Here is a 13,183-nt window from a genome sequence, read left to right as displayed (position 1 = left end):
TTGGAGCCTGGGTCATTCGAGTCCCCCATGTAATAAAACGTGAGAGGGCTGTGATTCAGGAGCAACGATAAATAAAACACCCAATACGTTACTTTCCATGAGAAATCGGAAAACAAATTAATAATAATTTCATAGGAAAAATACAGTGTCACGAGGCTGTTGTTGAAGGATCAAAACATTCATATACATCGGAGGCAAAACATTAGTGTCACCGATGTATCAATGTTTTTTTTTTTGCCCATCCCAAGTTAGAGCCAATGGGGAATGAGTATGTGGAGGGGGGAGGCCATCTATGTTTGTCAGTGCCAAACATTGCTTTTTGATAGATTTAAGATGCAAATAAACGAACGTACAGAACTGGTTAAAATTCTGAAATTATTTTCAGCCTGTGTTGCTTCATAATCAATTCAGAAGTAATTAATAATTTTCCCATTTAGCTGACCATTTAATGGATTTAATTTTCATTATAGAATTAGTCATGGATGACTACATTAGAATCGACTCAAGGTTGTCGTACTTCCTACTTTCCTGCAATACAATACAGTACATATGAAAATACAAATATTTTCATCTTTGTAATTTTGTAGCAATGTTACTGAATATAATTCTCCCCTACATTCAGGATGCTAGTGTATCGTGTTAACGGTGTATATCTATACAATATTGTATTTATACAGCACTATATTAAAGTATTACATAAACGTTTTTTTACAAAAACAGTTCGAATTGGTTAAATACTGTTCATTAAAAGTTATTTCAATGTATGGTAGAATGGCGATGCTTACACAATGCACCAGGTACTCATTTGAGGCTGAGTCAACCTAGGGGAGGTGTTGGTCGTGAGCGGGAATCGAACTCAGGTTGCCAAAATTCGTAGAGCAGACCACTGACCGCTTACACTACCACACACAGTCACGGACACGTGCACACGCATTCTCCATCAATAAACAAATGGGCTTGATGATCAGTGGTGAAGAATAGTGATGGAGTGGCAGACAACGAATATAATCTGTCCCAGAAAACGTCAACCAAGAAGATGGAGCGTAGAAATCAGATCGTGCACGAGTGCGAGGTGGATTAGCACATCGCAGGATTGTGAGAGATGGTGGCAGCTTGCGGATGCATTCGTCCAGCCCAGTGGTGGCTTCATCTTGGCTGATGATAATGATTACAAGTATACAATGATGGATAATATCCAGGTATCCTGCATAACCCAACAAGCAGTCAGCTGTGTCATTGCAAACATCAGCACCGAGTTGTGATGTGGTCTCTATATGTGAAGCGAGGGTTCAACTCTCAGGGTCATTTCTTTCCGATGTCAAAGATTAAAGTCAATATCTCTATAAATTCTAACAATTCATAAAACCTAAGCTCTTTTTAAACATTACCTCCGGGGAAAGAAGATGAAATCACAGAACCCCATTCCAAGTGAGGGTAATTTCCAAACCATGTGAAAGCAATATGAGGCTATTTTATGTGTCCACTTTGTCCCTGTTGTAATACTGAAGCTGCTCTGTCATGAAGTACGGTACATTAATTGAGGAGCATCACAATTTCTTACATTTATGAAATCAATGCATAGGTATTCTGCGTAGTTATTTTCAATGCCACACTAATTTTCAGACCCTCAGCAATGCCACCATTTGTCTCCAATTACTTACAATACCCTACGTATATCTCCGTTAATAATGTGGAATTTAATGATAATTTCATCATAGTTGTTAATTACTGCAGTTAATAATTGGGTGTACAATCTCCTTTAAATATTCGTCGTTATTAAGCCGTCAATGGGCCCGTTTAGAATGCTCCTTCAGGTTTCATGATCCATCGCCCCTCGCCAGGTATCCTGGCATGGTCCCCATCATCGAGTCCGCGATCCGTGAGCATCAGGTTGAGCATGGGCAAGGTAAGCTGGAACTTACCGATGCCAGTACGAGATCGATGATAAAATGTTGAGTTACAATCCAGTACTAACCTTGTCTCGCCACGAGTGCCCTGAAAAGAGAACTCATGTTGGTTTCACAAACTTATTGGCAAAACCGTGATGTCAAATTGGCTCGTCAAATTGTGAGCACATACAATAACGTATCAAATTCTGGCCGACACAATGAAGATTGTACTGGTGGCCTCATGTAAAAAATACAATAAATTTGATGTGGTTCGCGTAAAAAAGTGGATAACATTCACACGAAGTTTGGGATTAGGGTTATTGCCACAAAGGACATAAAAGGCACTATAACGCTATGGGGTTCTATTGATTGCAGTAAAATATTATGGGAGGTGAGAGTTCGTGTTAAATAGAGCTCAGAAAAGTGAGTAATGGGGGCTTTAACGGTCTGTCAAAGAAAGTGAAAGGCTGTTGGTTGACATGTCAAATTTAGCTTTTCAGCAGATTTTTCAACGTTAGTCCTCACATTGCTCACTTGGGAAACCTACGAGTGGTGATAGTTAAAAACAGAAGGGAATCAATCCTCTTAAAGCAAGAAAAACACCCCAGCGAATAAACTCACTCTGTTGGTCACTGAACGTGTACAGCCTCTGTGTTAATCTACGACTGGATGAGGGCCTACTGAACGATGTTGGTCATGAGGGTTGTTTGACCATACTTCACCACGCCGGTCAATGCAGGTTGGTGAAGGGTGGGGGCCCATGCCATTCTAGGGAGCTCTAGAAGATAGTGCGCTAACCGCTGCACCACCACTCCCCACTGCAGTATTTCAATGAGAAACACATGATTTGATGGTACCATACTGTGTAACCAGCGGTACACAAGCACAAATAACAAAACTCAACAGATTTGTCAATAAGGGGCCGTCCATAAATAACGTCACGCAACTTTAAATAAATATAGACAACACGTTCTACTTATTTAAATAGCCTTTTTATTAAATGTTTCTCCTACAACATCAGAGTGCAGCGCCACATTAAATACGCACTACAATGACAATAGTTTAAAGCGATTTGAAGCATGTTTTATTTTCAAAATGGAAATATAGTTTTTGGGGGGGGGGGCAGAGCTTTGTGATGTCATATTTGAGGGGGGTCTGACTTTTTGTGACGCTGCGTGACGAGGGGGGGTGGGGGGGTCAAAATCGTCCAAAATTGCGTGGCGTCATTTATAGACGGCCCCTTAGAGACTGCCCTTTGCAGCGAAGGGGCCTGAATATCTCTATTCATATATGAATAACGTTTAATTGTTTTCCTTTTAAGGCCACAATGTTAATAACAAATATGTCGAGTTGAGCTATCATCTGTGGCCAGGTCGCTTCTAAAAAAGAAGCAAACATCTCAGTGGGCCTTACCTCGAAAGATAAAAACAAAATAGCATAAATATTGACTTAAAGCTTTCGTGACTGCAGGAATTCATATTTTTATGGCATAGTTTTGTATGTTTTTGTTAAGTTATTTATTTACATTTCTTATTCTTTGCACTCCTATCGTGATTTTTTTTATTGTTTGTCTTTGTAACGCTCTGACCCGCCCCCCTTTACTCGACGTCTGCAAAAAAGAGCTTCATGGCTCATCGGATTCCTCCTGCAGCACAGAATGTAGAACAGCTGTTTGCGTGGGGGGCGGGGTGGGATTCCGCGTGACGCCCCCCCCCCCCACCGTGTGCGTCACTCATCCCACCGGCCAATCAGCACGCGTCGCTCATTCCACCGGCCAATCAGCGCGCTGCCGGAAGTGGCGATTACAGCCAACGGGAGAAAATGGCGTCCGATTCAAGCGTGCGCTCCGTCGACTGCTGGCGGTGAAGAGAACAGCTGAGGGGGGTGGTGGTGAAGAAGACCGGCGCCTGTCCGTCTCCTCAACCTGACAACTTCCCTGTGCGACCTCGAGAAGAGATAATAGAGAGAAGAGAGAGAATCCGTGAGAAGAAGGTGATGGATTAAGAGGACGCCGCAACGCACACCCGGTGCTCCGCGTGGCTGTCTGTCCCCTCACCCTGTCAACTTCCCTGCGCGACCTCGAGAAGAGAGATTAGAGAGAGAGAGATAGTCCGTGAGAAGGTGATTAATTAAGAGGACGCCGCAGCGCACACCCGGTGCTCCGCGTGTTCCCGCTTAGGTTGCCGCGCTTCTTATTTGGCATCGCCCGTCACCCCCCGGGCGCTGCGGCGTCTCCCATTGCCGTGGCAACGCAAGGAAAAGGAGCTTACGCCACCGTGTTGTCGTAGTTTTGTGATTGATGAACATTTGTTTGTTTGCTTTCATTGTGTTTGTTTGATGATACTGCGTTGGCAGTGGTGCATGGTATAAGCGACGATAGCCCAAACGGTCAACGACGCCGGTGTAACACGTAGCAGGCTTTCGCGACCAATATCATCAATAATACAGGTTTGTTTTGGGTTAGATCGCGTAAATTATATCAGTGTCCTTATACCCGCCACCACCCGACACAGCCAATTAGTAAGGGTTGTCACGTAAATAGAACATGGCAATTGGTTACTAGTACAGCACACAGGTGTGTTGGAGAGCAAAGCCACAACATTTACAATCTGAGTACGACGTTTCGCCAGTAATTACAACTAGCTTCATCAGGCGACAGACAGAGCAGAGAGACGGTGGCCAGTGCTGGGGTGCATTGTTGAGTGACATTTAAAACAAATGCAATCGTTATTAATGTAACCGATACTTTTTGGCACAACTCTTGCAATCAGTTGTGTTGGTGCGGTTGCTGTCCTTTCAAACGAGACAATGTACTTATTGTAGAGTGCAGTGCTCTGGTTAACATCGTTAGCATCCGAACAGGATCCATAAACTTAACGGCTTTTCTAACGGAGACAGTGGCCCCGGCCGCGGGAATGTGGAATTTCCAAAATGACTCGGGATCGAGGCAAGAGGTGAGCATCGCGCCACTTTTATCGGAGGTTGGAGACACTCATGAGTGCCGCTGGAAACAATTTAGTACAGCTAGTGCAATGTGTTTTGTTCTGTTGCTGGTAAACATTTGAAGAATATGTAATTGTCATTAATCCACAGATATGGAGGCTGTCAGCAGTGATTTAACGCAGTCGCTGCACCCTGACAGAAGCGACCACGACGTACACGGGTATGTGCCGTTTTTTAAATCCTTTATATTAAGTTCACTTGCTTGCTTGCGCGCTTCGTTTTTTAACCCACTTCCCGTGATCCAATCGAGCTGACATTTTGCACACAGACTCGTTGTGCGTGACAATTTATTTTGGTGAAATTTTTTTCTCCAAAATTTTCCACTTTTAAGGACATTTGTTTTTACATATTTAATTTAAAATACCAATGTGATAAAAATGAAACTCTTACTCAAGAAAAACAGAAATGAATAATAAAATAAAACCGATGCCACGCATATAAAGGATTTATAGTGAAAAACTTAGTTTTTACGGGTTAATTTTTTAACAATAGTTTTTAACGACTGTATTGCAAATGCATGGAACGGTTGGTTTAGCATGATATACAGAGTTGGTTAAATTCGAGTACTGTATGTCATCAGGGATTCCTATGTGGTTTTCACACGATTGCCAGTTGTCTGCCAAAACATCACTTGGTTAACTTTACTCGTACTTTCCAACATTTCTCCAGTTCCTCTTCTCAAGTCTCCGCATCTCATCCCTGCCTCTTCCATTATTTTCGCCAACCCTTGCAGCATCTCTTAGTAACCCTTTCAATTTATTTTCACGATACCTTTGACCACCCAAAACGACCACATTGTATAAGAGCTCGTCCATAAATGACGTCATGTGATGGACGATTTTTGACCCCCCCCCCTCGTCACACGGCGTCACAAAAATTTAGACCCCCCCCCCCCTGAAATATGACGTCACAAAGCTCTGCGCCCCCCCCCCCCGCAAAAAATATAACATGCTTCAAATCGCATTTTGATGTGACGTCACATTTCTCATCCCCCCCCTCGTCACACATCGTCTCGTCACAAATGTCTGACCCCCCCCCCCTAGGTGCGTGACGTCATTTATGGACGGCCCCTAAGGAGTTACAGTATAATTGTTGTTTTTGCTATATTCCGATACAATGTCTTGAGGTAGTGAGTGACACATGCACATAAGCGCAGAATATTGATTTGGTGAGCTTAAAAGATAGGAAAATTTTCATAACCAACATAAACATCTGCAAGGGTGGTTTCCTTGCAGTTTGTCCTGACGATTGAGTCAGTTTGCCATATAGTGGCTTTAAGTAGCAGCTTTTGCAACTGCAGTGCCACACCCTGGAACATTGCCTTGGCTGGCATGTTTAATGGTGACAACCGCTGGTGGATGGTCATGGATTCAAAGTCGAACACGTGTAGGATTCTAGATGATTGAAACCAAAATTATGCTGGCTGGGTCGCCATCCCGACAAAGAAGTATCGCGTCCACAGAATATGAATACTTGAATTTGAAGAATAGGAATACCGTACTGCTATTTTGTCACTCTGAAGCCGTAATACAGCACTGTATGGTGTTTTGCAGCGTTATTTTTATTTGGAAAGTTTTCATTTCGAGACTTTTGGAACTTTTATTTGTCGTGAAACTCTATTCTGCCTTTTCAGTGTTCATTGGCATTAAGTATGCATCTAACGAGGTTTCTTATCTGGTTTTCAAATATATGTTATTTAATAAAATGTACCTTTTTTACACTACACAGTGCGTATTTGCTTTTCAGTGTTTACATATGACTACTAATTGTATCCGGTTGTTTTTAGGTTGCAGGACACTGTACATCTTTTGCAGTCTCAACTAAGGCAACTACAGGCAGATAATGCAGCTGAATATGAGACAATCACAGACGTTCGTCGGAAACTAAACCAGTCTGAGAATGAAAAGGTCGAGCTTACAAGCAAACATAATCAAGAGGTAAATGCCACTTGAATATCTGTTTTACATGTTTGATTTTGTAGGTATGGAACTATTGGAGGCTTAATTTTATTGAGATCAGCTACACACAGTGTTTTTCGAAGGAAATTACAATGTTCGGCAACCGGACCTTTGCCGTTGCCAGCCCATGTGCCAGGAACGATCTGTTACAAAGGAAATATTTGGCTATGGAGGTACAGTTATGCCATACAATGACAAACAGTAGATATGTTTTTCATGTACAATTAGGGAAAGTATTGTTAGAAATCAAAACCATAGCATGAATTCCAATTTGAAATGTTCATTATTGATATCTTGTATTGGTATCTAATTGAGGCCTCTGTTGACTTAATCTGCAGTTGATTATCAGCAGCCCTGGACAGATTGAGATAGTTGAGCCATGTCAGATAATAAATACTTGTCAACACAATTGGCCCAACAGCAAAACAAAACTAAATGTGATTATTAATTTATTTTGTTAATTAGTTTCCAATTATCGTCTATTTATTTAGGTATACACTGCACCTCCTCTCTTTTGATGTGATGTGGGGTTGCTGTGGGTGGTTCATATATTCTGAGCCAGAAAGTGTGGATAAACAAATAGCATACATGTTTTGCCAGTCGATCCTCTTTGTGTAAAGGCTTGGAAATTAGGATGAATTTGCCACCATTTTTGCTTCACCATTTTTTCCTACGCAAAATCTCGGGTAATATGAAGAATCATTGAGAGGATAATATATGTTGTGCAGATAGATTTGGGAGTGTCAATAATATGATTATAGGATGATAGGTATTTATTTAAGAAGATTTTCGATATAATTATGTTCGCGTAATGTGTACCTTAGTTTACTTTTCAAAGCACGTTCTTACGTATAACTGCGCAGTTGATTGTACCTGTGCGTATTTGTGTATGCATTTTCATATATGTAGGTCCTAATTTTGGACAGTCAGGTGATGAGGCTACGAGCTGAGCTGGAAAAGGGTGAGGCACTTCGACAGGATTTGGAATATGACCTGGCCCTGAGCAGGAAAGAAGCATGTGTGGAAAAACGCCTATTTGAGGAGAAAATCGTGCTTGCTGTTCAAACAAATGATGAGATGAAAGGTATGTTTTGCCTGTTTTGTTTCCAAAACAATGACACAGCATGCAATTATTATGTCTGCTTTTACATTTGCTGAACAAATTCCACAGAGTTAAAAAGCTGTAATATTTGTTGGCATAGCAAGACATTTGTAATAAATAACACATATTACAGTGAACTAAGTTTTAATACACAGAATTTAGATTTTTATATATATAAAGAATGTTATTTTCTTAGCAACATGTAGGGAATCAGGCATCCCATATCCACGGAGTGCCTGCTGTGCTTTTCAACTGATATTTCCTACCACAGTCGTGCAAGTGGCATAAAAAAGCACTCATTTGCCATCACACTGATAGTTTGTGCACAGCATGAGCCGTGTGAATACAACATGAGGTATTTAAGTTTTGGTGATTCAGCAAATGTAATTATTAAAAACTATAAGCCCTGTTTAAAACTACAGTGCTGTATGTACCGCAGTGACATTTATATGCATGTGTATAACATGCGTTTACAGCGTATGCCTTAGAGTTGCAGCAGAAGGTGTCTGACCTGGAGCGAGCACTGAGGATTTGCAAACAGACGGCAGAAGAAGAGCAGTGCAGGCTTCGGCTGGATTTGGACAGCCAGAAGAAATTAAACAAAGACAGTCACTCTCAGACTAAACGCATTTCCGCTGAACGTGTCCAACTAGAGCAAGTTATAAAGGTACCAAGTGTTTGAAATAATATGACTACGAAGAAGGTTGTCACTCGATTAATTGAAATGGCAGTGCTATGATCAAAGCCAACACCTCTCTCCTGTGGGTCAGGAACAGAAGGAGGTGCTGACTAAACTTCAGTCCACTCTGCATTCAGCGGAAGAAGAAAAATGCAATCAGAGTGAAGTTTTGCGTCGGCAAACTTGTGAACTTGAGTCTTTTTCTCAAAGGGAGGCCAAGATGAAAAAAGATTTAGAGGTAATTAGGAAATGTTGCTTGTATATCACTCGTGAAATGTATAACGTGGTTGTCAGTGCCTGGGAAAAAATATAACTACTTTTACGGACATATACATTGACGTTTGCTTTTACAGTTTATTTATGGAGTTTTTTTTCTGCAGATTGCCCAGCAGAGATTGAGGAGCTTGGAAGACAGCAATGAGGCAGAACGTGCTTCTCATCTGGAATCTAAGTTTAACTCAGAAATAGTGCAGGTATGTGTGGCTGTTGTTATGCAAATCAACAGCAGAGGGTGCTAAAACACCAGCGTTTTGCTTGAAATAATTGCACACAATGAACGAGTTGACTATCCATAAAACAATAAACGTGGGTGGTTTCACACGATTATACTTGAGTCTTTTATCAGGCTTTCGTTTGCTCAGTAATTCAATGTGTTCTACAAAGTACCTGTTAGACCTGTAGTTCATTTGAAAGAGGTAGTTTTTAACCTGCTAAGAATGTTACGTTATATTTTACTTTGTCTTTGGCCATTGCAGCTGCGCCTCAGGGACTTGGAGGCCTCGCTAGAGGTAGAGAGGTTGGCCAGAAGCAGTGCCGAGTCCAACTTGGAGATGATCCGAGACCAGTTCAGACAGCTGGAAATGGCCTATGAGAAGGAAAGGGCACAGGTGCAACAAACCGCTGAGCGTCTGCACCAGTAAGTGTGGTGTGTGCTCAAACCACAGCCGTGCTTAATATGAAGTCTGTGTGTGAAATTGGGATAGCTTCCCAGACATGGTGACTATTCCTTGGTGGCGTGGATTGTCTAAAATTCCACAGTCTAAAATGTCTATGGATTCTAAACTTTAAGAGTACAAATGCGTTTAGAAAACTCATGAACAACACACGTGGTATTTATTAATTTGGTAGATATACGTATTCGGGAAACATTTTTGAGGATAACCCCTGAACTGATCATAGTTTAGTTCCAAAAAATTCAAAATTCTCTGGACAAGTGGAACATCTATGTAATACTGCTTTGATTTTTGTGCCAAAATATCATCCAAGTTACTTTTTGAGACAACAGTTAATTTACTATACATGCAGATTTGAAAAGGAGTCAGCGGCCACGGTGAAGCAGATGTCCCAGGAGATGGAAGACAAGAAGAAAAATATCGCAGATCTCTCAATACAGCTGCAGACAAATGAGAAAATCTCAGCCAACTTCAACAAAGAGCTTAACTTGGTAAAGAAACCTGCAGTGTCATTATTATTACAATTATTGTTAGCTCTGAAAAGATCACGTCTGTAAATTGAACAAATATACCCGGTAACTAGTTCACAGATACGTCGTGCGTCTCCTGTGCTTAATGAAAGAAATGGTATAATATTCTGTATTGTGTTCATCTTATATAGATTTACCATAGGTGAATATGGATGTGATCAAAGGGTGAAGAGTGAAATATGTGCATGATGGATTTTCTGCCGTATAGGCCAAGAAAAGGCAGGCGTACCTGGAAGAGACGTATGGGAGACACATCCGAGATTTGGACATGTTGCTGGAGAACTTTGGAATCGGTTCCTTGACACCTGGTCTGTTGAAGTTTTAAAGACTGCTGATGTCTTGTTCTTTAAAATGTGCTTATTAAAAATGTATTTTTTTAAAATGTTAAATCAATTACATTAACCTTTGAAATTAAAGAAAATATTCAGTACATTTGGCACTAATTGGAGTGCGAGTAAAATGTGCGAAGCAAATATTGCAAATGTGATATTGTTTTAAATTGCGAGTGCAATATTCATTGCAACAAATGTGGCATCGTTAAGTAAACTGAATTATTTAGTTTCAACGACACATCAAAAGAGTAGTGCAATTATATGCAGCATTTATAAACAATGAATATGTATAATTCTAAAAATTTGTTTTATGACAATATTTAATCAAAGTTGGCAGTGCTGGGACTATTTGTCAGGGCTGAAATATTTTGGTCCCTTGTGAAATAAAAGCACAATTTACTAAATGTTAATGTAGAACAGCTGGCTGTCACAGTGCCTTGTGCACGTAAACAGCAAGTGATGTGATTTTCATCTGTGTAAAGACAGCAGGATACCCCCTGCAGCAACAAACATTGCAGAGATATCATGTCTACTGTGGGACTTAATATGTTTTGGTACGCTTGGGTAGTTTTTATTTATGTTATTTATTATTGTTATTTTTTATTATATTTTAATCAATTTCTAATCATGGTCATGAGTTATTATCACACTGCTTATCCATAATCATGAAAATCTTTAAACCCTCTGCATGTAAACATAACCAAGTGTTAATGTAAATATTTGTTTTTTGTTTTGTGGCTGAAAAACAGATGTTTATATCCTCAATAGAGGGGTGTTCTTTCCTGCCTTGGCAAGCTGCATGCTCTTACTTGCCTGAGACATCTTAGGCTTGTCATCTCTGTCTATTGCTGTAACCATTTTTATTCAATTTAATGTCTCTTGCCATGGATGTTTCATCTGTATTTTGCTTCCTCTGTTTGGTATCCCATTGGCATTCCTTTGTTAAACCACATCTTCCTGTACCTGTTCTGCATATTATTTTATGTCACTGGTTTAAGCTTTGTTTTTGTTACATTTAAATTATTAAATAGTAAATCATTCATGTAGAAAGGAATGCATGTGGAGAGTTTGAGAAATACATTTTCTTCATCTCAAGCTATTTCATCTTTTCTCTTGGATCATTTCCATGCTGACTGCATTTTTTTGGTTTATATCTGAAGCGAAAGCTTTCTACTAACTTAGCTTCACTGAAAAATACATTGATAATTAAATACCCTTGTTCCGTGTATTTTTTTGCCTGATCCTGAGATTTATGTTTTCTAACTGCTAGCTGTTTTTACTTTACATTCTTATTGCCTTTCTTTTCGCAAAATTCCACGGTATGAAAGCTGCAGGTTTCAAGGCACTAAATTAATCATGTCGTGGTGAGATACATGTTGCGGCTCCTACCATCGGTCCCCTCTCTGCTGTCTTTTTGTGTCCTCTCTCCATATCTTTTGCTTCCCTTTTTAACAGCGGCGCATACGGAGCAAGAGAAGGGCCAGGGTCCCTCGGCAGTGCTGCAGAGCCTGCGGCTCACCCTGACAGATTACCAGGGCCGCTTGCGAGAGAACTCTAACGAGGTAAGGGGGTGGGGGGGGGGGAATGGCTGCAGCGGGCGCATGACTGTAAGCAGCCCAGCAGGGGACGTACAGCCTGCGGTCATTTACCGCGAAGCGGCAGGATGCCACAGGGTGGGCACTGGGAGCAAAGGCTCCAATTGCTACGCAAACAGTTGCATTCATCAACTCGTTTTTAAGTCCCTTGCTTACAAGAGCCATTGCAGAGTAATTGCAGGTTTATGACGTAAATGAACACGCAGTTTTTATTTTTCGACCGTGTGTATTTTTTTTCAATATCGAAGTATGAAGGTAACTAGTTTCACACTGAGGCTGCAGGAATTTAGATTAGGGGAATCTCTGTGAAGAGGCAGCATTTGACTGCAGGAGGATTGGACTGTAGGATAAAAAGAATTATAAAAATGTCATCTGCACATCTACAATCAGGTGTAGCCAGCGGCACTACAGTACAGATTTGTTTATAATATGTACACTGCTGGCGCTCCTATGTGCCACAGTCTCCAAGTAAGTAGAACACTTAGAGGAATTATTTTGTAGTTTTGAAAGAAAAAAGTTACACTCTCAAATATTTCTGAGGTATATTTTATCATGCTTCGGAGTTTGCAGTTTTTATTTTTTTATTTTATTTATTTTAAGCAATTATCGTTGTGAATTTATGTTGCAGTTTTAAGGCCAACCCTGGGTTGTTAGCCAGCCCAAGAGGGGCACTGATCAGCTCGCACCATGTCCTACCACCCCCTGCCCAGGACGGGATAATTGATGTGCTTTGGGGCCCAGGCTCCGTTTCAGCACACCTAGTTAATTTCCCTTGCCCCGCGGCCCTGCGCTGTAAATCTGTTGTTGGTGCTTTAAGTAATGACCGAGCAGATGCTTGGAGAGAGGCTGAGATTTAATAAACCTGATCTTCTCTCTCTGCATGACTTCATTACGTGCTGGATTAACTGATGGAACATCTGGAAAAGGGGCCTTTATTGCCGCTTGCTCTGGCGGAGGTGACACGAGACGGCCTGCTCTGGGACAGCTCGGACTGCAGTTCCTGGCTCCGCGCCGCAAATTATCTGCGAGCAGAGAGGCCACCCTCCGGCAGTTAACGTGGTTCTTGAGCAGGAGAGCCAGAGAGTGCTGCTGCTGCCACAGACGGGAGAGACAAATGAGTGCGTCTCGGCATGTACTCAGCG

The 13,183-nt window shown here is 41.2% G+C and overlaps 1 protein-coding gene across 7 annotated transcripts in view; it reads left to right on the top strand.

Moving 5' to 3' along the window:
- Positions 1-3,710: 3,710 nt before the first annotated feature.
- The window catches only part of CCDC171 (coiled-coil domain containing 171), a 37,567-nt gene continuing 28,094 nt past the window's right edge, over positions 3,711-13,183 (top strand). For 5 of the 7 annotated variants that reach the window (XR_009755577.1, XR_009755576.1, XM_061558276.1 and 2 more), the window contains exons 1-11: positions 3,711-3,881; positions 4,983-5,052; positions 6,679-6,829; positions 7,760-7,934; positions 8,429-8,619; positions 8,723-8,869; positions 9,012-9,104; positions 9,387-9,547; positions 9,937-10,075; positions 10,323-10,422; positions 11,902-12,008. Coding sequence is in view for 5 of the 7 variants with exons in the window: in XM_061558276.1 (XP_061414260.1) it covers positions 4,985-5,052; positions 6,679-6,829; positions 7,760-7,934; positions 8,429-8,619; positions 8,723-8,869; positions 9,012-9,104; positions 9,387-9,547; positions 9,937-10,075; positions 10,323-10,422; positions 11,902-12,008 (1,332 nt within the window). In the remaining 2 variants the exon portion in view is untranslated. Of the gene's footprint in view, positions 4,011-4,982; positions 5,053-6,678; positions 6,830-7,759; positions 7,935-8,428; positions 8,620-8,722; positions 8,870-9,011; positions 9,105-9,386; positions 9,548-9,936; positions 10,076-10,322; positions 10,423-11,901; positions 12,009-13,183 lie in introns of all 7 variants that reach the window. The other 2 variants (XM_061558278.1, XM_061558277.1) reach the window with 2 other exon arrangements.

This window comes from Lethenteron reissneri, chromosome 24, assembly GCF_015708825.2.
Source record: "Lethenteron reissneri isolate LAM-NWPU_2019-01 chromosome 24, ASM1570882v1, whole genome shotgun sequence".
Classification (NCBI taxonomy): Eukaryota; Metazoa; Chordata; class Hyperoartia; order Petromyzontiformes; family Petromyzontidae; genus Lethenteron; species Lethenteron reissneri.
This window is presented reverse-complemented; position numbering and strand designations above follow the sequence as displayed.